At 45.3% G+C, this 24,878-nt stretch overlaps 1 protein-coding gene across 1 annotated transcript; it reads left to right on the forward strand.

Annotated features, from left to right (window-relative positions):
• Positions 1 to 16,727: 16,727 nt before the first annotated feature.
• Positions 16,728 to 24,518, forward strand: LOC127323838 (ubiquitin carboxyl-terminal hydrolase 17). The gene is made up of 11 exons (XM_051351950.2): positions 16,728 to 17,355; positions 19,144 to 20,074; positions 20,153 to 20,235; positions 20,740 to 20,825; positions 20,911 to 21,073; positions 21,670 to 21,790; positions 21,901 to 22,058; positions 22,653 to 22,737; positions 22,978 to 23,190; positions 23,563 to 23,624; positions 23,722 to 24,518. Exons 1-11 carry the CDS (start codon positions 16,940 to 16,942, stop codon positions 24,425 to 24,427), a joined length of 3,024 nt encoding a protein of 1,007 aa, XP_051207910.1. The 5' UTR covers positions 16,728 to 16,939; the 3' UTR covers positions 24,428 to 24,518.
• Positions 24,519 to 24,878: the final 360 nt, after the last annotated feature.

Here is a 24,878-nt window from a genome sequence, read left to right on the forward strand (position 1 = left end):
AAATTGTTATAAAAAAAAGGTTGTGCCACAACGTTAAATTGGACCCAAAAAAAAACAGCGCTCTTTCTTATGCCAACCCCCCCCAAAATATCTAAATGAAATTAGAAAGTTGAACCATGTAATATGCAGTCCTTTTATTGCACAACCATCATGGTTGTTCAGTACACAAGTACACATTTGTATCGTTGAATCATTGAATTTCTGATCATATTTTTTATAATATAAATATATAACACCTTTTTTTTTGGAAAGATTTCTTGGTTTTAGAGAAAACTCTAAATGACTTAGGGGCGCTATAGTTTCGTTGTAGCTTTCTTTGCCTGGCCCAAGAATTTATGGGTGTCGCTAAAACCACGTGTTGGGCCTTCAAATGTAGGGCTCAACCTCCAAATTATATATTCACGTGTAAAAATCTTTGAACAATAATTGTCCTCACTTTTTTGACCATGCCGTCGCGTTCTGTCAGCATAGTATATGGCCTGGTCGGCTCATCCGGATCTTTTCCCGTCGACCGCGTCCACTGGTGCGCTGGTGGACACCACCGTGGTTGCACCCTCTTTGCCCGCACTTGAGTCTTTCCTGCCTACTTTCCACCCCCTCCTCCTCTTCAACATGCTCCACTCTCTCCTTGCCCACCCCAAGCTCCCAGAGCCTTCCAACATGTGTGAAGGTCAACTCTAGTTAGGTGTTCCAAGACTAGCTCAAAGGTAAGTTTCTTTTTCTGTGATGAAGAGCGTGAAAACTTCCGGTCACAAATATGAATTAAATATAGAGTGAGCCGACAAGATGGTCTTAGAGCATCTACAACAGATGATGAAAACACAAACAAGTTGTCATATATGACACCTTAAAGCTAAATATAGAGCTCCGGATGATGTAAGCAAAAGAAAACATCCCAAAATTCTACAACATGCCGTAAAATTTGCAACAGGTGATGCAATATACATCACCAAGGGGGTGTTGTGTCATATAAATGACCCCGCCCATGCGGCTCCAACAGTTACTTTGTCTCCTTCCCCGCATGTGACCGCTCTATGTCGTGTCGTGCTGTTTTCTATTGGCGCCTTAGCAATCGCTGCAACCCGCCGCTGCAGATCAAGCCTCGTCGCACCGCGACGCGTCATCCACCCCCTCCCCGAAAAAAAACTGATCTTCGTGGCCGCCGTCGCGCACTCCTGGGTTGTACCGAGATGCCGCCGCGTGATGTCTAGGTAGTGTTGAAGTTTCAAATTGCCGTAGTAGTGTCTAAATCAAAGTGTCAAACTACATAGTGCCAAGTGTCAAACTATCTATATATCGAATTATCGCAGTGGCAATGTTCAACTATGTGTCGACGTTGAATTACATTTGAGATGTGAAAAAGTTTCGAACTTTGTATGAAATCAAAATGCTGTGGGTGCCCTATTTTACATCACTTGGAATTGCACATGTTCCCTATTTTACATCACCTGAAATTGCAGAGTTTGCTTTGATGACGTAAAAACTAGAAGCATACAAAAAATGGATGATGAAAACCTGCCTTTTGTACCCTACTTTACATCAGCTGTTGAAGATGCTCTTATAGATGAGGAGATGAGAACTGCTATTATGAGGTCTTGGTTGTACTTTTCAATTTTCTCATACTCCCCTCCGGTTCATATTAATTGACTCTAATATGGATGTATCTAGAACTAAAATGTGTCTAGATACATCCATATTGAAGTCGATTAATATGAATCGGAGGGAGTACTGATTTTAGTTGCCCTACAAAAAAAATCCTGCCAAAAAAGAAGAATTCCCAGATAGTTTCTTAGCGCCACCACCACATCGAGTGGTTGTTCGAGGTCGCATCAACCGATCGGTATCTACCGCATCAGCAAACTGATAACTTGCCTAAGAAAAGCAAACTAATCAATCAGCTATGCATCGCGCCAAAACCGTGAAAGACGACTTAACTCGTCACGTACGTGCGGGCGTGCACTTCCTTTTTCTTTTGCTTTCATCACTGGTGGAAAAACAGGCTTCGGGTGAGCCCCATAAGTCGCGATGCTGCAGGATCCGCGACAAATGGTACCTTTAGTCGCGGTTCGGGAGGAGAACCGCGACCAAAGGCCTGGGCCCAGGGCGCTCGGTGGCCAGCCGGTGCACGTGGGGGGTCTTTAGTCGCGGTTGGCCAGGCCAACCGCGACTAAAGGTGCCCGAAGGCCTTTAGTCGCGGTTGGTTGTGCCAACCGGGACTAAAGCCCCTCCCCTATATATACCCATCCAGCAGCCAACACTTAGCCATTTGGTGCCATTCTCTTCACAAGCTCACAAGTGGGTGTTAGGTTTGCTTTTGGTTCCTCTTATGCACATAAGGTGTTTGATGAAATGCCCCAAGAGCATGAAACAAACATGATATGAAGTGTTGGAGCCACACTTGAGCTTTCTCATTTATTTTTTCCTCCTCGATCGCGGTTAGCAACTTGAACCTTTGATGTGTCGTTGATAAAATGTGCATGTGTGTGTAGTTCATTGTTTAATTTATATTGTTTGTAGCTAGTTAGTTTAACAAATGCATGATGGTTAATTATATATTTTATATTATAATAATGCAGATGAATCGACAATGGATGTACGGTAACCGACTCTCCGGCGAGTTCAGTGCGGGTTTGAAAGATTTCCTCGTAGTGGCTAATGCGAACAAGCGGGGAGGGTTTTGTTATCTTTGTCCATGTGTTAAATGTAAGAATCAGAAGGGTTACTCTTCCTCAAGAGATGTTCACATGCACCTGCTTCGGCACGGTTTCATGCCAAGCTATAATTGTTGGACCAAGCATGGAGAAAGAGGGGTTATAATGGAAGAAGATGAAGAAGGGGATGATTTCATCGATGAAAGCTATCTTGCTCATTTCGGTGATACTTTCATGGAGGATGCTGAAGGTGAAGGGGAAGGTGAAGGGGAAGGTGAAGAAGAGGCACGTGATGATCCCGTTGATGATCTTGGTCGGACCATTGCTGATGCACGGAGACGCTGAAACTGAAAAAGAGAGGGAGAATTTGGATCGCATGTTAGAGGATCACAGGAAGGCGCTGTACCGGATGCGATGATGGTGCGAAAAAGCTGGGCTGCACACCTGGATTTCTTGAGATGGAAGGCACAGCAGGTGTAGCTGACTCGGCATTTGAAAACTTGCTGAAAATGTTGAAGAATATGTTTCCAAAGAATAACGAGTTGCCCGCCACTACGTACGAAGCAAAGAAGGTTGTCCGCCCTCTAGGTTTAGAGGTTACGAAGATACATGCATGCATCAACGATCGCATCCTCTACCGCGGTGAATACGAGAATTTGAATGAATGCCCAGTATGCACCGCATTGCGTTATAAGATCGAGGCGATGACCCTGGTGACGATGTTGAGGGCCGAAACCCAGGAAGAGGGTTCCCGCCAAGGTGATGTGGTATGCTCCTATAATACCACGGTTGAAACGTCTGTTCGGGAACAAAGAGCATGCCAAGTTGTTGCGATGGCACAAAGAGGACCGTAAGTCGGACGGGGAGTTGAGACACCCCGCAGATGGAACGCAATGGAGAAAGATCGACAGAGAGTTCAAAGATTTTGCAGTGACGCAAGGAACATAAGATTTGGTCTAAGTACGGATGGCATGAATCCTTTTGGCGAGCGAGCTCCAGCCATAGTACCTGGCCCGTGACTCTATGCATCTACAACCTTCCTCCTTGGTTGTGCATGAAGCGGAAGTTCATTATGATGCCGAGTGCTCATCCAAGGTCCGAAGCAACCCTAAGGCAACGACATCGATGTGTACCTAAGGCCATTAGTTGATGAACTTTTACATTGTGGGGCAGACCTGGTGTCCGTGTGTGGGATGAGCACAAAGAAGAGGAATTTGACCTACGAGCGTTGCTTTTCGTAACCATCAACGATTGGCCTGCTCTTAGTAACCTTTCGGGACTGTCAAATAAGGGATACAATGCATGCACGCACCGCTTACATGAGACCGAAAGTGTACATTTGCCAAATTGTAAGAAGAACGTGTACCTTGGGCATCGTCGATTTCTTCCGAAAGGTCATCCAAGAAGAAAGAAAGGCAAGCATTACAACGGCAAGGCGGATCACCGGCCGAAGCCTGCGGAACACACCGTGCTGAGGTATTTGATATGGTCAAGGGTTTGAAAGTCATCTTTGGAAAGGGTCTGGCGGACAATCGGTTCCGAAGGGAGCCGACGGGCACGTAGCCATGTGGAAGAAGAAATCTATATTTCGGGAGCTAGAATATTGGAAAGTCCTAGAAGTCCGCTCTGCAATCGACGTGATGCACGTTACGAAGAATATTTGCGTGAACATCCTAAGCTTCTTGGGCGTGTATGGGAAGTCAAATGATACAAAGGAAGCACGGCGGGACCAGCCAAAGTTTGAAAGACCCCGATGACCAGCATCCGGAACGGTTTCAAGGTCGTGCCGGCTACGCTCGACCAAAGAAGAGAAGGTCATCTTTTTTGAATGCCCGAGCGATATGAAGGTCCCGTCGGGATTCTCGTCCAATATAAAGGGAATAATAAACATGGCGGAGAAAAAGTTCCAAAACCTGAAGTCTCACGACCGCCACGTGATTATGACGCAATTGCTTCCGATTGCTTTGAGGGGGCTCTGCCGGAAAATGTTCGAGTAGCCATTGTGAAGCTATGTGCATTCCTCAATGCAATCTCTCGAGAAGGTAATCAATCCAGAAGTTCTACCACGGTTACAGAACGATGTGATCCAATGTCTTGTCGATTTCGAGTTGGTGTTCCCGCCATCCTTCTTCAATATTATGACGCACCTCCTGGTTCACCTAGTCGATGAGATTTCCATTCTCGGTCCCGTATTTCTACACAATATGTTCCCCTTCGAGAGGTTCATGGGAGTATTAAAGAAATATGTTCGTAACCGTGCTAGGCCGAAGGAAGCATCGCCAAGGGCTATGGAAATGAGGAGGTAATTGAGTTTTGTGTTGACTTTGTTCCTGACCTTAAGCCGATTGGTCTTCCTCAATCGCGGCACGAGGGGAGACTAAGTGGAAAAGGCACGATCGGAAGGAAATCAATGATATGTATGGACGGCCATTCTCTGATCGAAGCACACCACACGATTCCGACCAATTCCAGCTTGGTGGCTCCGTACTTTGAGAAACACAAGAATATTTTACGCTCGGACAACCACAGGAAGCTTGAATCCTGGATTAGGAAGGCCCACATGGAGACTTTCGGCAGTTGGTTGAGAAAACATTTAATGAGTGACAATAAGGTTGTAGATCAGCTGTACATGTTGGCCAAGACACCATCTTCGACTATAACGACTTTCCAAGGGTACGAGATAAATGGGAATACATTTTACACGATCGCCCAAGATAAAAAGAGCACCAACCAAAACGGTGGTGTCCGCTTTGATGCAGCAACCGAGAATGGGCAAAAGGTCACATATTATGGTTACATAGAGGAGATATGGGAACTTGACTATGGACCCTCCTTTAGGGTCCCTTTGTTCGGTGCAAATGGTTCAAGCTAACAGGAGGTGGGGTAAAGGTGGACCAAAGAATACGGAATGACAATGGTGGATTTCAACAATCTTGGTTATCTTGACGAACCATTCGTCCTAGCGAAAGATGTCGCTCAGGTTTTCTATGTGAAGGACATGAGTAGCAAACCGAGGAAACGGAAAGATAAGAAAACGATCGGTACATCGTTCGATGATCCAAAGCGCCACATTGTTCTTTCGGGGAAAAGAAACATCGTGGGAGTGGAGGACAAGACAGACATGTCGAGAAGATTATAATATGTTTGCTGAAATTCCGCCCTTCAAAGTGAACACCGACCCAAGCATTAAGTTAAATGATGAGGATGCTCCATGGATACGGCACAATCGTAAGCAAGCAGGGACACAAGGGAAGAAATGATGTGTAATAATTTATTGTACCAAACTTTGTTGAATGAATCATGTGAATTATATTACCCGTGATGTGTTTGGTGTCCATTTTCGAATGATTCAATTGACTCGAGATAGCACTGATGATACATGAAATTTGGAGTGACTAAGTCATACTCCGCATACATGAAATTTGGAGTGACTAAGTCATACTCCTGCATATAGGAAATTTGGAGTGACTAAGTCATACTCCTACATACATGAAATTTGGAGTGATTTAGTCATACTCCTGCCTAGGCGTATAATATGCATACTCGTAGTCTTCATAGCCGCCGCCATTGTACCGGTAGTCGTCGCCTTCTAAGTTGCCGGCGTCGTCGTCGCTCTTTGTCGTCGCTGTCGTCGGGCGGCGCTCGTGGCTCGAATCGAGGGTAGCGCGGCGGGGGATATCGCCGGCCGTGATGTAGTCCATGACGCTCTGCAGAGTCCGGCCGTACCACCATAGCCGACGGCCGGCCTCGTGGAAGTTTCCAGGAGGCAGACCGTCCTCCTCATACCTGGCGAGCGCCCTCTCACGCCGATTGATGAAGAAGGCGTCCCAAGTATGCTTGGTTATCGGGATGCCGGCGAGGATTCATCCGCTGCTCCGGCGTGAGGTCGAGGTAGTAGTGGTTCGTGATGGCCGCCGGCGCAGCACTCGAGGGACGGGAGGGACCGGCACGCCGCCGGCGCTTAGGCTCCGGCCAGGGACGCGGTAGCCGGAGGGCAAGGGTAGTTCGAGGCGCAAAGCTCCTCCACCCGCCGGTAGGTTAGAGTGGGTGCGGTGGAAGCCATGAGAGAGTGATGAGAGATTGTAGAGATGTGATGCCGGCCAAGCCGGGCTACCTATATGTAGTGACAAATGGCGGGAAAAATGGGAGCGGGAAGACAGGAGGCGGGAAGAAAGAGGCGGGAAAAAATTGGCGGGAAGAAATTGGCGGGAAAAAATTGGCGGGAAGAAAGAGGCGGAAGAAATTGGCGGGAAACAATTGGCGGGAAGAAAGAGGCGGGAAGACAGGGAAGAAATGGCGGGAAGACGAGGAGGGAAGAGGGGGTCGGCGGAAAAGAGGCGGGAAGAGGGGGCCAACGAACTTTTGAATTGAATTAGTTTTATTTTTATGAATTTTTGATAATTTGTATTTTTAAATTTTTGAATTGAATTAGTTTTATTTTTCTGAATTTTTTGATATATTATATGTATTGTAAACATTTTTGAAATGAATTAGTTTTATTTTTCTTAATTTTTTGATATATAATTTGTATTTTTAACATTTTGAATTGAATTAGTTTTATTTTTCTGAATTTATTGATGTATTATTTGTATTTTTAAAATTTTGAATTGAATTAGTTTTATTTTTATGAATTTTTTGATATATTATATGTATTGTAAACATTTTTGAAATGAATTAGTTTTATTTTTCTTAATTTTTTGATATATAATTTGTATTTTTAACATTTTGAATTGAATTAGTTTTATTTTTCTGAATTTTTTGATATATTATATGTATTGTAAACATTTTTGAAATGAATTAGTTTTATTTTTCTTAATTTTTTGATATATAATTTGTATTTTTAACATTTTGAATTGAATTAGTTTTATTTTTCTGAATTTATTGATGTATTATTTGTATTTTTAAAATTTTGAATTGAATTAGTTTTATTTTTATGAATTTTTTGATATATTATATGTATTGTAAACATTTATGAAATGAATTAGTTTTATTTTTCTTAATTTTTTGATATATTATTTCTATTTTAAAATTCTGAAATTAAAAAGTATTTTAAAAAAGACCTTTAGTCGCGGTTGGCACGGCCAACCGCGACTAATGGTCCTTCCGCGAGAAACCGAAAAACGTGAAAAAACACTTTAGTCGCGGTTGGGGTCACCAACCGCGACTAAAGGGTTCTTTTAGTCGCGGTTGGTGACCCCAACCGCGACTAAAGGCTACTACCTATATATTGGCGCGCGGCGCTGAGGGGTTCGATTCTTCGTCTTCCTCGCTCTCGACGCCGTCGGCTTTGCACTTCGACGCCGCCAACGACGTCTCTCACCGTGCCGCTCGCCGTCTCTCACCGTGCCGCCTCGCCGAACGTCGCTCGCCGCGCGCCGCCTCGCCGTACGTCGCTCTTGCCTCGCCGTGTCGCCTCGCGAGAACGTCGCTCGCCGCGCCGCCGCCTTCCCACCGCGAACGCCGCCGGACCGCCTTCCCGCGAACGCCGCCAGACCGCCTTCCCGCAGAACGTCCCCAGACCGCCGCCGCTGCGCGCCGCCACCTCACGCGCCGTGCCCCCTCTCCCCTCTCGCATGTCGCCGGGAACGCGATTGGCGAGCTCGCGCCGCCGGCGAACTTCGGCCGGCGCGCCCGTTTAGTCCCCGGGACGCCGTCCATACGGACCGTCCAGATCGCCCACGATCCGACGGCCACAGCCCTTCTAGGGGCGATCCGCGTGATCCCCCTCGCAGCCAATCGCGTTGCGCCACGTCGCTGCCACTGATCAGCCCCAGTCAAAAGCGGTCAAACTTGTTTAAATTCCAGTTGTTGTCCAAACTTGTAAAATTCGTATAAAATCAACCGTAGGTCCAAATTTTGTAAATTTTATAGTTTCGGAAAGCTTAAAATCTGTAGAACACCATTATGCCATAATATAGCATATGTACTATGTTAGATTTCGCGTCAAAATTTTTTAGTTTTAGTTTTTGTTAATTTCGAAATTAAAATTAACTAAAAATTGAGACTTATAATTTGAGACTTAAAAAACTACAAGAAGACATAAAATTTGAGACTTAAAAATTTGAGACTTAAAATTTTAGACTTAAAATTTGAGACTTAAAATTAACTAAATAATTGAGAGTTAAAATTTTGAGACTTAAAAAACTAAAAGAAGACTTGTAATTTGAGACTTAAAATTTTGACTTTTTTTGACTTAATAATTTTGACTTAAAATCTTGACTTAATAAAACGTACTAGATCTAGGGGGGAGACGGAGGCCCGAAGGCCGGCCGGGGGCGCGCCACACACACGCATTAGGACGGCGTGCCACACACACGCACTAGGGCGCCGAGGACACATAACTTAACCACCGCGCGAGGGTTATGTGTCCTCGGCACCGCCACCGCCCTTTCGCCACCGCCCTTTCACCACCGCCACCGCGCGCGTATACTGAGGGGAGCGAGCCCCTCGTCGCCCTCCGCATACGCCTCCCTCTCCGTGACGCCGTCGTCTACCGCCCCGTCTCGCGCTCTTCCGCGACACCCTCTCCCAACCCCTTCCAGCTCGCCGGCCCCTCCTTTTGCCACCGCCCTTTTGCCACCGCCACCACCCCTTCTTCACTTAATTAATTTGTTTTGACTACATGTTTTCAGGATCGACATATGGCGGACGATAGAGCTGACCCGATTACGGACAACTATGATCCGGACGCTGAAGACCATATGTTCGGCATCATAAAAGGCGATATTCCATATGTGCCGACCGGAGAAGAAGAAGATGATATCTCTTCTTATCCGAACCTTGAGTGTGAAGATGAAGGGCGCCGTCGGCAAGCGAGATGATGCCGAAGAAACGTCGATAAACGACGATCTTCAATTGGAAGTAGCAACCACCTCCGGCGCCGAGGTATATATATATATATACATATTGAGCGTACGGTGATACAACTAACCGATTTGAATAAATGTGTGTGTACTAACGCGCGCGACTCTCTTTCTTATTTTAGCCCTCGGCCGGATCGTCGAAAAATCGAGTACGTCGTCAAAGCGTGGCGCAACCAAGACGATGAAAGCAGGAGAAACATGCACCATCGATGTTGTCGATGAAGCAACCGGCAGGCCGCTGGAGCCCAGCAAGAACGCCACCAAGTTTGTCGGCCAATGCGGAGCCGTTGTTAGAGACAACGTCTCGATCACCCGCCAGGAGTGGAATGAGCCAAAGAAGGCACGTGTTGGTTTCACTTTTGTCGATAAGAGAGAAAAAAGATTGCTTCAACAAGCTTATGGAACATTTCGTTCTACCTCCGGAATACCGCAAATACGATGAGGAGGGTAACAAGATTGCGGAAAACAAGGAGAGGCGCAAGCTAGTCAAACGATTCGCTCTTTCTAGGATGGCCAACGCATTCGGAAATACAAGCAAAATCTAGCCCATGACTTTGTCAACCAGGGCAAGACTCCGGATTTCATAGGACAATATGAGAAACCGCAACATGATTGGCCAGAATTTGTGAAGCAAAAGAAATCGGAGCAGTTCCTTGAACTATCGAGAAAAATAAGGAAAATGCGGCCAAGAAGGAGTACAATCATAAAATGGGGCCAGGAGGGTATCGCTTTTGGCAGCCTAAGTGGGAGAAGATGGAGAACGAGCCGAGGGCGCGAGGAATCCGTCCGGTACGGAGGGATGGGACCCAAGGGCCAAAAGCTGGTGGTACGGGCATGGGGGATCGCTGAACCCGGAGACAGGGGAGTGTGTTTATCGGGGCAAAATAATTACACCCACCCAAAAGCTTATTGAGGCAATGAGGGAGGCTCAAGAGGGAGGATCGGGTTCAACAGAGAGAACGACGCCCGACAAAAGCCCTCGGGAATCCTGAACACGGAGGACGTATACGAGGCATGGGGCCCATTCCGTGGAAAATAGGGTTCCGGAACGATGACCCGTACGGTTCTGAAGCCGTAAGAGAAAGATGGATCGGGATGCGATGTTGTGGCGAAGTTGGTAATCGAAATGGATGTGATGAAGAAAACCGTGAGTGTACTAGTCGCCGAAAGAGATGCAGCTCGGGCGCAGCATGTCGAAGATCATCCAATGGATCTCGGAAGCCAGAGAGAAGAAGCAGCGTGGCTTCCACGGAGGCCTCACCGGCTGGTGCACCGACGATAGAAATTCTGCACCGGAGCCTGCGGTGGTCGAAATTACTGCACCGGAGCCTCCTCGCTACCCCGTGGACGATATAAAGGAGATGAAAGCATGTCATCTCGTATTATCCTATCGGGAACATGTCCATGAAGGTAGCCATCGGCAGTGCTTTACCACTGGAGCACTCCACCACAACAACCCCATTCAAGATGGCTATGCTCGTGTGACGGTGGAGGAGATAGTCCAACGGTTTGAGGACCCGGACATTGACATTGCTACACCCGAAGGGGTGAAAAGACTTGGAGATGTCAAGCGCCGGTTCATTCTATGGCGAAGAAATTTATCAAGTTTCCGGGCGAGGCGCCAACAAGTCCACCCCCGTACGGTGGTGGTGGTGGCGGTGGCGGTGACGGTGGCGGTGGCGGTGGCGGTGACGGTGGCGGTGGCGGTGACGGTGGCGGTGGTGCTTCACCTAATACACCTCATTCACGTCGGCCCACGCCGCCGCCCGATCCTCGTCCGGCGGGTGATCGACACCGGTACCGCCCCAATCCACCTCCGGCGAAGAAGCGAAGCAGTCCTGGGTTATTAACCGGACCCTTACGTACCTAAGAAAACAAAGGTACCGGAGGTATCATCGAAGCCTCTCCCCACGAGGCCTTGGGAAAGTAGTGCCGAGGAAGTCGAGGCGGGCGCGGCTGCTGATTTAGAGAAATGGAAGGCGAGCGTCAAGAGGAAAATAGAGGGCGAGCCCAAGCCGATATATTCGACAAGGAAAAGGTGGGCTAAGTCATTTTTGAACACACCGTCCCAAGCCGCGAAGAATCGCACGACGACTATTTACGTGAACTTCGTAGGCAAGCACTCGCGTTCAAGAACAGGAAAGAGTTGGCGGAGAAGAAAGCCGTGAAGGACGAGGCCGAGTCAAAATTAGAAAGGGGGAAAGAAGTTGCCCAGCTCGGGGAACAAAGTAAACAATCGATCGCCCCGCTCATAGTGCAAGCCGCCGATCCGGATGCCCCCGATATCATAGCAGCTGCGGCAAAGACATGGATTGACCGTAACGAGTGCCGGAGAACAAGCGGCCGAGTTAGGTATCACTCTTCGTGCACTGCTAGGCCTTGATGAGGCGCCAATGAAGGACGTAGTATTTACATATGTGAAGAATGGCCCTCTCGTCGAGCCTCGCGCAGAAGGGGATCTACCTCGACAAATGCTAGGTCTGCTAAATTGGTACAAGGGTTACATAAAACATAAAAACGCCAAAGACTATATCTATGCGGAAGTTAGATATGAGCATCACTTCAAACATTACCGGGTACAAATTCCTCTCGAGTGAATTGTTCCAGCTGTTCAATCTGCGCGACCTCGACAAATCTATCATCGGTTGCTACGTTACGTAAGTGATTTATTAATTTCTACCCCATCTCGTTCATTGCCTCGCACTTGTCCTAACTATCTTGTTGTGTACGCTATTATGCGAGAATGAAGAAGCGGGAAATGCGAATAAGGAACATCCATGATGTTGGGTTCATTGACCCACACATCGTTAATTCACATGTGTTAGAACACCACCCCGCCGACGTGGAGGATGACTGTGGCGGTTTATTAGAAAACAGCAACGAAAAGTGATATTCTATTTCCTTACCATTTTGGGTGAGTGTTTCTGTCTTGAGCACATTCTCTTTTGTTTACTCCATGCATGGTATGTGGCTAATCGATGAGTTATGCATGATCGTGCATGTATCGTGTCCGCAGGTTCCACTGGATTCTTATGGTAATTAAAGTTCAGACCTCCTCGGTTCTCGTCCACGACTCTCTGAATATGGATCCGGCGCTTTGGGGCGACATGAGAAAAATGATGCAAAAGTAATTATTTTCATTCATTTGCGCTCTATATCGATCGGCCTATTTCGTTCATCATTTCCTAATATCAAGTAACTAATTAATAACTCTCTTGTTTATTTAATTTTCTTTGCCTCGTAGGGTTTGGAGACGGTTCGTAGATACCAAGGTCGGTGAATTCAAAAAAGAGCTACATTTTAAAATGGCGGTGCGGACGATCGGGGATACTCGGCCACCGGGGACCAACCTATGTGGATACTATGTTTGTGAGAGGATCCGGAGATACCGCAATGAGCGGGACCAGACGTGTGAGAACAACATCCCGAGGAATAACCTCCGGAAGACGCTTAGTCCGAAGCTCGCTCCGACCACTTCAAGAGGAACTAGGCTGGATGGTTGGCGAGGGAAGTCATCGATCCTAAAGGAGAACACTATTACGATGACGTAGAACTTTATATGCACCAGAATTTGTAACTAACTTGTTCAAAATTGTATATGGTCATCCGATATTGAATATATATTGTATATGGTCATCCGATATTGAATATATATTGTATATTCCTCTTGAATTCTTTTTGGTTCTAATTTCAAATTTGTTTGAAATTGTACATTCATATGCATGTATGTATACAGTACCGTAGAATATGTGAAACTCCTTCAAAATTAAAACCCAAAAGAAATAAAATAATACAAATTAAAAAGAAACCAGATTTAGGGGGAGGGGGGCTAAAACCCTAAACCCTGCGGAGGCCTTTAGTCGCGGTTGGCCTAAATATGTGAAACTCCTTCAGAATTAAAACCCAAAAGAAATAAAATAATACAAATTAAAAAGAAACCAGATTTAGGGGGAGGGGGGCTAAAACCCTAAACCTCGCGGAGGCCTTTAGTCGCGGCCGTCGTAAGAACCGCGACTAAAGGTCCTCCGCTCGGCGCCGCCTCGCGGCCCACGTGGACGGGCCTTTAGTCGCGGTTCGTAAGGAACCGCGACTAAAGGGGGGGGCCTTTAGTCGCGCAGCTTTGGTCGCGGTTGCGCCACCGCGACTAATGGCAGTTGCCAACCGCGACCAAAGCCCTTTTTTCCACCAGTGCATGTGCCTTGTGGAACTCGTGTGGCCAGCCCAGCTGAATGACTAATCAAGCGAGGAGACATGGAAGTCGGAACTCGTTAGGTTACGCCTAAACCGACGATGTGCGGATTAGTCCACGACTGTCACCGTGATGACACCGTCTAACTTGCATCCATTTGTCTCGGAAACGAAGGGGTATATTCTCATATACGAGCTTCTGTAGTTGAGTACTTGACTTATAATATTACCAGAATCATATTATAGAATGGATCAGGTAATGTGTACGCACCGATCTAGACAAAGAATCAGGCAGAGCTATCCGCCTATCGCACACACCGACCGTCGTCGTTTCTATCGTCCAAGGGACACACGGCGTCGGGTGTCAACAGAGGTAGGTGGTCGGTGCCGCCAGAGCCCTAGAAGGCGCGCTTTCGCTTTCGCTTACTTCAGAGCTGCGGCGCCGACGTGGTGCCGCGTCGACGCGCACCGTCCGCTCGCTGGCCGCCGACGGGAAACATCGCCGTACGTCGGCGGGGAACCTGTCTCCGATCTTTGCCTGAGACGCGCGACGGCGTACGTGCGTGTGGGGGCAGCTGTGCCGTGCGCGTCGGCGAGACGTCGGGTCCGCACCTTCGCGACTCGTGTGGCTGGCGTGTGCCGGGGAAAGTCGCGGTGGGGGCTTGTCGGCTTACGAGTTGGGGAAGAACCTCGGACTCCAACCATTGGTGAACTTAAAAGGAGAAGCGTCTCGCTTGCTTCGCACGCGTGTGCTCCCCGCCGTGCGCCCGTGTATTGACTGCTTGCTGGAAAATTTTGCTTTGTATCCTTCGAACTGTCACTGAGAGATCGATGACTTCAGGTACCCTGACTTCTCTGGCTCGTGTGGAGAAACTTTGGGATCGTCGACAGGGACTCCGTTAAAACAGGAGCTATCATATCGTTGCTTTCGGCTAAACAAAAAACAAAAATGCTATTATTAGTAAATGTAGTAGTTTTAGAGCTTTAGGCCTGTCTAACTTCACATCATTTCACATGCCTCCGTCTCTCTGTGCCTGCTAACCATGACATCTTGCCATTCGTCCGGATATCAAAATGGGCGTTCAACCACATTTGTTTGTTTGGATCGGGGTAACCCAGTGGCCCGACACATTTTGATTTGGCCGAGCAATTCTGATTTAATTTCACCCCATTTTCAACACAATTTTCAGCCAAACAAGAAATAAAAATGCTCCTCCCTCCGATCCCTAATAATTATCGTGGTGTTAGAGCTTTGGAAATGCATGCCTAACTACACGAGCTATAGTGTCGTTTGCTTTCGGCGAATCAAAAAGCAAAGAATGCTACTCCTTCCAACACAAATTAGTCGATACAGCTCATAAGTATAGTTTAGGAATGATAATGTGATAAAATTAATTTGATGATAACTTAAACTACACATCGATTGGATATCCGATTGCTCTTGACCCTGATTCGGTCACTTTGTGCATAAGAGTTTTCTCGCTTTACCATAAAAGGATTATATCTGATGTTAGTTATCAGATTTTATTTTACTACCACAGTTTGGTGCTCCTGGTTGGATTTTAGCTTAGCTTTGAAAAATCAAAAACAAAATGCGCATGAAGGATTTATTCAAAAAATATCGCATGTATGATGACGTGAAGTTTTCATTTGTGAAAATATTAGATAATTTATGAAGTGGTTAAATGCGAGAGTTAATTCATTATATGACAACAATATCAACTTAAGAGAAAAAGGCGAATCCACCTTTTACCCTCTAGTTTAGCATTTGCGATACCAGTTGCCCTATTTTATGAATAGTCTTTGAGATTAAGATTTTTTTGTTTGTTTGGTTATAACACATTGAAGAATTTTGGCCAATTATATCAAACGGGGCGTGCTCGTCACACCACATGGCCCAATATCATAATATAGATATTAACGGTGCTTATTATTGATCAGTTAGATAGAAGGGGCAAAAATCGTGTAATGGCGAGAAATTTTCTCAAAATGAGGTAATTTATGTCACAAATTTTAAACTAGGGGTAAAAACTGAAATTCGCTATAACAAAAATATCACCTCAAAACCGACTTAAAAATTTCCATGCACAAAGGGTTAATTCGACATATATGCCGGTACCAAATCAATTGGCATCTTTTGAATATACAAAGTTGACACATGCTATACCCAACTAACCTTAAAGGCTATCCAAATAATGTGGAAGAAATCAAAGCCATTTGTGGGACATATAGACTGATCTCCTTTGCATCAGTCAACCTAACGCTTTCTTTGGTCAAACACTGGCAGTAGTTAACCCCGAAACCGTATTTGGCACATTAAACTGGTTCGCCTCTCATCGAGTCCACCAGGACCAATTTGTGGCAACCATTGCCGTGGAACAAGTAAATTACCATAAAACGAAGATTTCTTGCTGGAAAAATTGAAGAAGAATCAACGCAATTAAGCGATAGTAAGAAAACGAATCAGATCTGGGCCAAACCGAGTAAATAAAAGTCATCAATTTTTTCCCTTTGGAACGCGACGGTTGATAGCGTCGTCGATGTACTATCTGTCTCTGAATCAAGCACGTAAAGCATACTACTTTCCAACGGTAGATATCTCCGTTGCGAAAATTCGCGTGACCTTTTTTTGTTGGAAACAATAATTTCCGGGCAACCCCGGCCTTTGGTGTGGCAGAGGCGAACGCGGATCCGTCAGACTGTGGGCCCCTGACATAATTGGCGGGTAATAGTAGTAGTAGGCCGGGAAATCACCTGCTAAAAATAGTTTCCCGCGTCCTCTCCTAGCCCCTACACAGAGGGTGGGGGCATCGCATCGGACGGACGGCCCCGGTGCGTCCTCCGGGGACCATCGGACGGTCGACAAGCGCGCGGTGGCGGGTACCCTCGGGACACGGTACCCGGTGGGGAACCCATTCCTTTCTTGTCTTGCACCTCCTGCCGTCACCGTGCCGTTAACTTCCTCGCTGGGAGGGAGTATTATTCCTGGAGTGGAGTCATCCAAGGTGGAAACCAATCCCGCCGGCTCCTCCTTCTTCCTTCCCGGTTGCTGCTGCCTCTCCGTCACTTCCAAAGACCACAACGCTGCAGGACGACGAAAAAGGGGAATTTTTTTGGAAATCGCCGAGCCCTAGCAGCGGATTCCGGCCGGGCGGCTGCGGCGGATCCGGCGGTTTCGACAGATCTATGCGCTGGAGAGGCGGCGGGGGCGGGAGAGGCGTCGACTGAGCGGGCGCAATGGTGGCGGAGGCGGCTGCGGCGGGGTCCTCGTCGGCCGCGGTGGCGGTGCTCGTCCTCGTCCTCGTCGTCGTGCCCGCGCTCGCGCTGCTGGCGCGCCGGGCGCTGCGGCGCGCCGCGGCAAGGAGGGAGGAGGTGCGGCGCCTCGCGCGGCTCGCCGCCGAGGAGTCGGAGCTGGCCGAGCGGGAGTCCGTGCGCGCCTTCTACTCGGAGCTCTTCCCCGGCGTCGTGCACGCCGCCGAGGTGCCCCTGGCGCCCTTGTGGGCGCCGCAGCCGGTGGCTCCACCCCCGCCGCAGCAGCAAGAGGAGGTCGCCGAGGCGCAACCACCACCACCGGCGGCGACGGCGGGGGTCTGCGTGGTCTGCTTCAGGCCGACCACGTTCCGGTGCAAGCAGTGCAAGGCCGTCAAGTACTGGTGAGTTGGGCTCCAACCCCTCTTCTTGATTAATCCCCTTTGCACCTTCTGCAATCTTACCGGGTTGATTGAGAAATTGGGGGAAGATAGGCTGCGATTCGTGCGATTCGGGGTGGGAACGCCCTGTATTCTTGTAGAAATTTGAGGTTGGTTGGTTGGTACCAATAACATGTTCATGTTTGCGGGCTGGTAGATCGAGAAAATTTGGAGTTTTCCCCCAATCTCCTGTTAGGGCTATTTCCAAACCTCCATTTAATAGTATGTCTCTACAAGCTCTAGCTCCATACAACTTGCTCTTGAATTTGTCAGCCATTACTCTGTTATTATTACTCTCATCCGGAACGCCATTTGGACCCTAAGGTAGTACTCAGCCATGCTGTTGCCTTTCCTCGTGAACTTGAACAATCTCTTTGTATCCATGATTCCCAAGTTTATCTTCCTGCTGATTCCAGACGACTTGTCAATCTGTTGCCTTTTTCTTTTCTTCTATCAACCAACATAGACCATGCCTGACTTATGATATTAACTCTCTTTTAGCAAACCAGATGTTTCATGTTGCCTTTCCTCGTAAACTTGAAGATTTGCTATGAATCCCTGATTCCCAAGTTATCTTTATCAGCGTATCAGCGTTAGATGTATTATTACTCCACGTGCGGTAGAAATGACATGCATGTTCGATTCGCTGTATGAGGCTCGATTGCTGAATCTTTGCATGAGCAACTGCTCGTGCCTTTTCCCCTTAAATTTCATTTGCTTGCAGTGGCAATGCGGATCAGAGTGGTCAGCACATGAGAATATTATCATTCATATTCAGTTCTTAGTGTTAGACAAGAAGAATCGTAATGTTATTTATCGTTTCTGTGTAAATGACAGAAATAATCATGTGCTCATAGCCTGGTATAGTGACGTGTCACATATTATTATGTTAGGTGTTGCAACTTTGGATAGGTAAAACAAATTTTTTTTGATAATAACCATATCTGTAGTTCATATTGTTACCGCACCTTAATGCAATGCCGCCACCCACATTTCGTACAAGCAAGCCAACGATGTTTTGAGTTTATTCATGCAACCCATTGCCTGTCTCATTTGGAACAAATAACGAAAAGCTGAATGGCTGAGGTGCATCCAGCTAAAAAATTGTCCCATGTGATTCTTGGATTCGTTTATGAGTGAGGGGGACATTTATTTATTTATGTTATGCCCATATTGGCATGACATACTCCTATTTCATTACTAGCTCGTTCTGGCTAAGTAAGTTTCATTACCATGAGAATGTTTTAGTACAAAATTCCCTTGTGCGCGATTGCAGTGTACTCTACATTCTTGGATTACTTGTAAACATGTCACCAGTTTGGTAGTGAGTAAATGCACAGGCTAACAATGGTGCTACACTAGTACTTTGCACTTAATGTTTTGTGAGCAACAGCACAGCTGTCAAAGTATTAGCTAGAAAGTGGCATGTATTTACCATATTAGCCCCTGTGTTGGACGATATAATAAGCCACTTAGGTTGGGAAGTGAAGGAAGGTTGTTTTAAGTCACATCCTAAGTATTAGAACTTGGGCTGTCCAACTCCAATTGCCATTAGCTGAATATAGGCATTTCCGCCTGCTTATTTGATCATACTGTAGTATTTGAAGTAATGGTCTTGAGTATAGTTACATCCTGTTCTGAACCTTTATATACGCACTTGATTATTTTCATATTTTGTGAACTTAACAGTATGCTGATACAGACAATTTGGCATTTGAATATCCTGATCTGATTACCTCTGGTTCATCGCAGTTCCTTCAAATGCCAGATAGCCCACTGGAGACAAGGTCACAAAGATGAATGCCATCCACCAAGTGCTAACGCCAGGCCAGATGATGGAGCTGCAATTTCTGTTGCAACAGAAGGAAACGTTCAACAAAAGGGAGCATCTGAAGAGAATATGGTGGCCGGTGTACAGCCGGTGTCTGAAATCAGCGTACCTGTTGCTGTTGGGTCTGAAAGTTCTGGCACCAACCATATTGTGACAAGCTTAAATGGTAAAAAGAAAGATACACCTTTCGAAGAGGTATCTGCTACCGCAGAGGTTCCTGAAAATGGCAATTCTGACAGTGTCGTTAAACTTTCTCAAAGTACCCCCGAAGTAGCATCCTTTGACAGCAAACGGACAGAATCAAACATCAAACCTACAAATTTTGTTGAAAATGGCTCCTACACGAAGAACTTGGATGGGATATCAGTTCATAAATCTCAAGCTTCTGCACCGAAGATGAGTGGCTTTAGCAGTTTCGTCCATGAAGATCTGTCAGTTCATTCCAAGGAAAATGGTAGCACTCAGGATGGTGATGACAGCGAGGATTGCTCTCGGGTTAATCATACTACAAAACCAGCAGATAAGAGCAATTCCCAAGCCGCTGTAACTGCTGTGCCAGCACCCAAAAGTTATAGGACTTCTCTCCGTGTTGAAGTTGAACAGTGCAAAACAAAAGCTACTGGTACAACTACAAACAACACTGAAAGCTCAAAATTTGTGCCATCTGTCTTGGCTGCTGATAAAATTACTTCCATTCAAGGTGGCCGTTCTGTAACATCTAACCCATCAAAAAGGGCTGATAATCCATCAGATAGAGCAGGATCAACATCCAATAGCCTTGCAACATCTCTGAAGAAGATTGTCAGGCAACAAACAGCACCAAAAGTTGCGAGGCATTATCCATCAGAATTGGTAAATTAAACCGAGTATCTCTGCTTAGTTAGTAATCTATTTTCTTACTTTTATTTGCTAACAACTTCTGTTTTTCAGACACTTTTTCCATATGATCTATTCATCAAGCTCTACGAAAAGGTTGAATTGCACCCTTTTGGTCTTCATAACCTTGGCAATAGGTAAATAGTGAATTACTATTTCTGAAAAGTAACATGTTGAAAGACTAACTGGCATGCGTTGTATTTCTGTTAGGTTCACCCCACTCTTTGTATGGGCATCTCTAGCTTTGTAATCTGTTTGCAACTTTGCATTTTACTTCCATTAGAGTCTGGTTGACATATGGGTAGATTTTTATGGTTTGTTCCCTTAGGGGCAATCGATTCCCTCTGTCCCAAAATGAGTGACTCAACTTTTTCTAGATACGGATGTATTTTGGGATGGGGGTAGTATATGAAGTGATCAGATGAATATATTTTAGCTCCATTTCCATCATGCTCTGATAGTGTTGTATGTCATGAAAAGTGTTGTTCTGCGAATTTTTTGTCCTGCTGTGGATGACTCGCCAGTACATAGAACATTATGTTAGACTCTCTGTTGTCGCAGTAGTATAGGTACTATTGAGTACGTTGTTCTGTTCTGTCCCTGCCCTATCTAACCTTTAAAAAAAAAAAAAACTTCTGCAGTTGCTACGCAAATGCTGTTCTTCAGTGCTTGATGTTTACTCGACCACTTACATCATATCTTCTGGGAGGGCTTCATTCAAAAAATTGTAAGTTCCCAGTACTGTGTTTCTTACAGCATTTTCTCTCCATATTGCACTTTAAATAATTACATGGTAATCTTTTGATTTGTAGGTTCCAAAAGAGAATGGTGTTTTATGTGTGAATTTGAAAAACTTATCGTGGAGGGCAAGCAGGGCAAGACTGCCTTGTCACCAACTGGGATATTATCCCATTTGCACGAGATTGGAAGTAGCTTTGGCCCTGGTAAACAAGAAGATGCTCACGAATTCCTTCGGTAAGAAACCAACATTGTTTAATCTATGAGGTTATGCAGAGGTTTTGCAGTAATTTAGTTCTTAAGTTGAATATATCGATGTTATACCTTAAATGATCCAGTTATGATGTGTAGTGGAAGGATAAACTATACATCTGCAGTGTGTGGTTCTTTACTAGTGGTGGATGGGCTATTTTAGAATCATAGAGTATATGTATGTTCTTCTTCTAGGGCTCAATTTGTGAGGCAGCAGTGTAGCATTATTGGATGTGTTCCTCCAAATCTTGTCAACTAGTATAAATTTTCATTTGATTTATCTTTTCCTGTTAAACCGAAGTTCAGTTGAACTCATCACTTAGTATAGTTGTTTGGAATTCATTGTTCCAGCCAGGTGATGATAAGCATTTTTTTTATCAATGAATGTTGCCTGAATGTCAAGTGGAAAACCCGATAGAACAGCTACCTAACAGTAGGCTTTTTGGGTATGTTATTACGCTTAGTGTTGTACTGTTGTGAATGACTTTGTCGTAAGTAAATAAGTATATTAGTTAATTACTTTGGGCAAACCTTTCCAAGAGTAGTTTTTAATGGTACCACACTACCTGACATGTTTACAGGCACTCCATTGATGCTATGCAATCTGTATGCATGAAGGAAGCCAGAACAGGTGGTGCTCATCGTTTAGCTGAAGAGACCACACTAGTACAATTAATATTTGGGGGTTATCTGCGATCTAAGGTTTTATTCACAAAACATCTTAGATTTGTTATTTTGTATATTCAGTTACCTGAGATTGCTTTCAGTATATTCCTATTGACTGTTTCACTCTGTTTCTGCTTCTTTCGTAGATAAAATGCACAAGGTGCCATGTTAGTTCTGAGCAATATGAGCGCATGTTGGATCTTACTGTTGAAATAGATGGAGACATCAGTTCTCTTGAAGAAGCACTTCAGCGGTTTACATCTACGGAGGTTATGGATGGAGATAATAGATACCAATGCAGCAGGTTTGGTTATTGATCTTTAGCTTTCTGTACCTGTTCATTCTGTGCCAGATCTATCACTGAAACTTCACCATGGTAGGCTCTTCAGCTACAGTACTGTGTGCAAAGGCCTCCAGACCTCTTAGGCCACCTAAACATGCTGGGAGTTAGGGCTTGATAGTATTTTGCCATCATCTAGTTGGAGATTTTATGGGGAAATGCAAACATTACCATAAATTCGGGCTTGAACAGCAGAAACATAATTGAATGGAAAACAGAACAAATGATAGGCATGTTACGAAGTTCAGGAGTACCAGCCAAGAGTAGCAAAAGAACACATTGTAAGATAACAAAGTGTATACTAATAACAGTTTCAGTTTTTACCATAGAGATGGTATGAATGTGTTCTATGGAATATGCTGGTTGTGCCATTTTATACCTCTTGCTTTGACTACCTAAGATGGTGTGTGGGACCATAGCATGTTGAGGTTTCTCAGTGTAGACTGCTTGTGTGTGTTCTGAATTGCACCAGGTCATTGATTTACTTTAAAAGTTTAAGTGGCTAATTGTGAGATGGCTTTTCTAATGCTAACGCTAATACTCTCCCTGTAATGTCAGATGCAAATCCTATGAGCGCGCAAAGAAGAAGTTGACAATATCAGAAGCTCCAAATGTCCTGACCATTGCATTGAAAAGATATCAGGTACCGTATAAAGTACCAACCTGTTTGTTTTCCTTGAGTGAACTGTCAATATGACATCCCCAAGGGCTAGACGCCAAGGCCAATTGCGCATAGTTCTCTTATCTGCTGACAAATTCTAAAATGAATGTATTTAACTTTTTTTTGCTGGAATTCATAGTTTAATGGGTTTTAGTTTTTTTATTAAGTATAAACCTTACAATTTGAGATCCACTAATTAGTTCACCCTTTTTATGTGTACAGTCTGGCAAGTTTGGGAAGATAAGCAAAGCCATCAGATTCCCAGAAACCCTGAACTTATCTTCTTACATGAGCACACGGGACGACATTTCTCCTGTTTACAGCCTATATGGAGTGGTTGTCCATCATGATGTTATGAATGCTGCCTTTTCTGGTCATTATGTTTGTTATGTCAAGGACACTCATGGGAAGTGGTACAAGACAGATGACAGTCAGGTATACTTATACTTACCTTTTAGAACAGGTGGCTATGGGCTATGACTGCCCATTTATTAAAAACAGCATATATTTTTTTAATCTCAACATGTCAATACCTAATTTTATTTGGTAAACCTGTTTTCATGTTTGGTTCTAGTTTTTCAATAAAATGCGACTTAATACTCCTTACTGGATTAGCAATGATCTTATTGGAGTATAGTGAGCATAATGTATTATGTTTGTAATACAACAGAAAAAATATTTTTTTTTTGCGAACGAACAGAAAAAATATTATATGGCACATGAACCTACGTGCTCTGAGGGTTATTATCTATAAGAATCAGATATAGTGATCTTCTATTCTAAATAGGTGGTCTTTGCTGTGTGCAGGTCAAACCTGTATCTCTGGAAAATGTCATGTCGAAGTGTGCTTACATGCTGCTCTATGCAAGGTGAACACCAGCATTCCTCTTTTCTGAACAGATACTAGCAATTTTGTGTGTGTTCCTCCTGTCCAGGTCATTCTAAATCTTGCATTAACTATATCAGGTGTTCACCAAGGGCGCCAAGCTCTGTGCGACAAGCAATGGTAGTTCAAGACCCAGCATATGCGAAGAAGGCCAAGCATAAGCCAAACCTGGGACCTGCACCATCGCAACGAGGATCCTTGAACAGACACCCAAATGGTCAGTTGCATACAGATCACATGACAGATAGCTTCACCCGTGGATTTGATGAACCTGGAGAGCCACCATATCCACCAGCGGAATCTCCAAGTCCAAGTGAGAGTTCATCGCTGTTCAGCAACTCGGATGCGGGGTCACACAGCACCATAAGCACCGATAGCAGCGAAAGCACAAGAAATTCGACCAGCACTGATGAGTACGAACAGTACTTTTTTGGGACCTCAGATCAAATGTACCCGGGTGGCTCTACGGCAGCACATGAGGAAATGGACTATCCAACCTATTCCCGGTCGAGATCTACCTTGGGCACCAGCTCATCAGGCCGGGACGTGAGTAGTGCTGACGGGTTTGCTGAGCAAAGGTTTGAGAGTACCAGAGGAGGGGGTTGGTTTGATGGTGGTGGCAGCTCATCCTTCTCGTACACTGACCGAAGTAAACAACATTCGAGTAGTAAGTTAACAGAACAATATAGGCAGTTAGGTGGTAGCGAGCATGACCCTGGAGAAGCCAGGGGCAGTGTCTTGTCGAGAAGATCGGCTAGGGAAAGGACCGCCCAAACATTTTATTGATATCGAGGGGTTTGGGTTGTAGAGAAACAACAATGTAGCTCCTGTTATTATCTCGTTGCAATGGAAATATGAAAAAATGCCAGTTTGTAGAGATGCAAGAAATTCCAGTTGGTGCATGCCATGTTTTGCTCTTCGGTCTATCTAGGGTGGATAGTTTAACTTTGAAGAAAGTCAGTCGGTGCATGCCATGTTTTGCTCTTTGGTCTCTATCTAGGGTGGATAGTTTAATTTCGAAGAAAGTCCATTTTTCGTCCTTGAACTTTCTTAAAAGTTCATTTTTCGTCCTAAAGAAACCTTCAACTTTGCTAATCGTCCAAACAGATGGTTCTGCTGATTTTAATGGGTTAGAAGAAAAACCACGGCCCAAAGGAAAAAAAAAAACCCAGACCAGTTCCAACCCAGAACCAAAAAACCAAAGCAGTGCATTCGATTTCCCATCGTCTAATCGTGA

The sequence above is a fragment of the Lolium perenne genome, chromosome 7 (assembly GCF_019359855.2).
Source record: "Lolium perenne isolate Kyuss_39 chromosome 7, Kyuss_2.0, whole genome shotgun sequence".
Lineage (NCBI taxonomy): Eukaryota > Viridiplantae > Streptophyta > Magnoliopsida > Poales > Poaceae > Lolium > Lolium perenne.

Bases quoted from the DNA above. Each gene is read 5' to 3' on its own strand.
- LOC127323838 (XM_051351950.2), top strand. From the start codon at position 16,940: ATGGTGGCGGAGGCGGCTGCGGCGGGGTCCTCGTCGGCCGCGGTGGCG. The intron at 20,075-20,152 runs GTAAATTAAACC...TCTGTTTTTCAG, and splicing joins GGCATTATCCATCAGAATTG to ACACTTTTTCCATATGATCT. The intron at 20,826-20,910 runs GTAAGTTCCCAG...TTTGATTTGTAG, and splicing joins AGGGCTTCATTCAAAAAATT to GTTCCAAAAGAGAATGGTGT.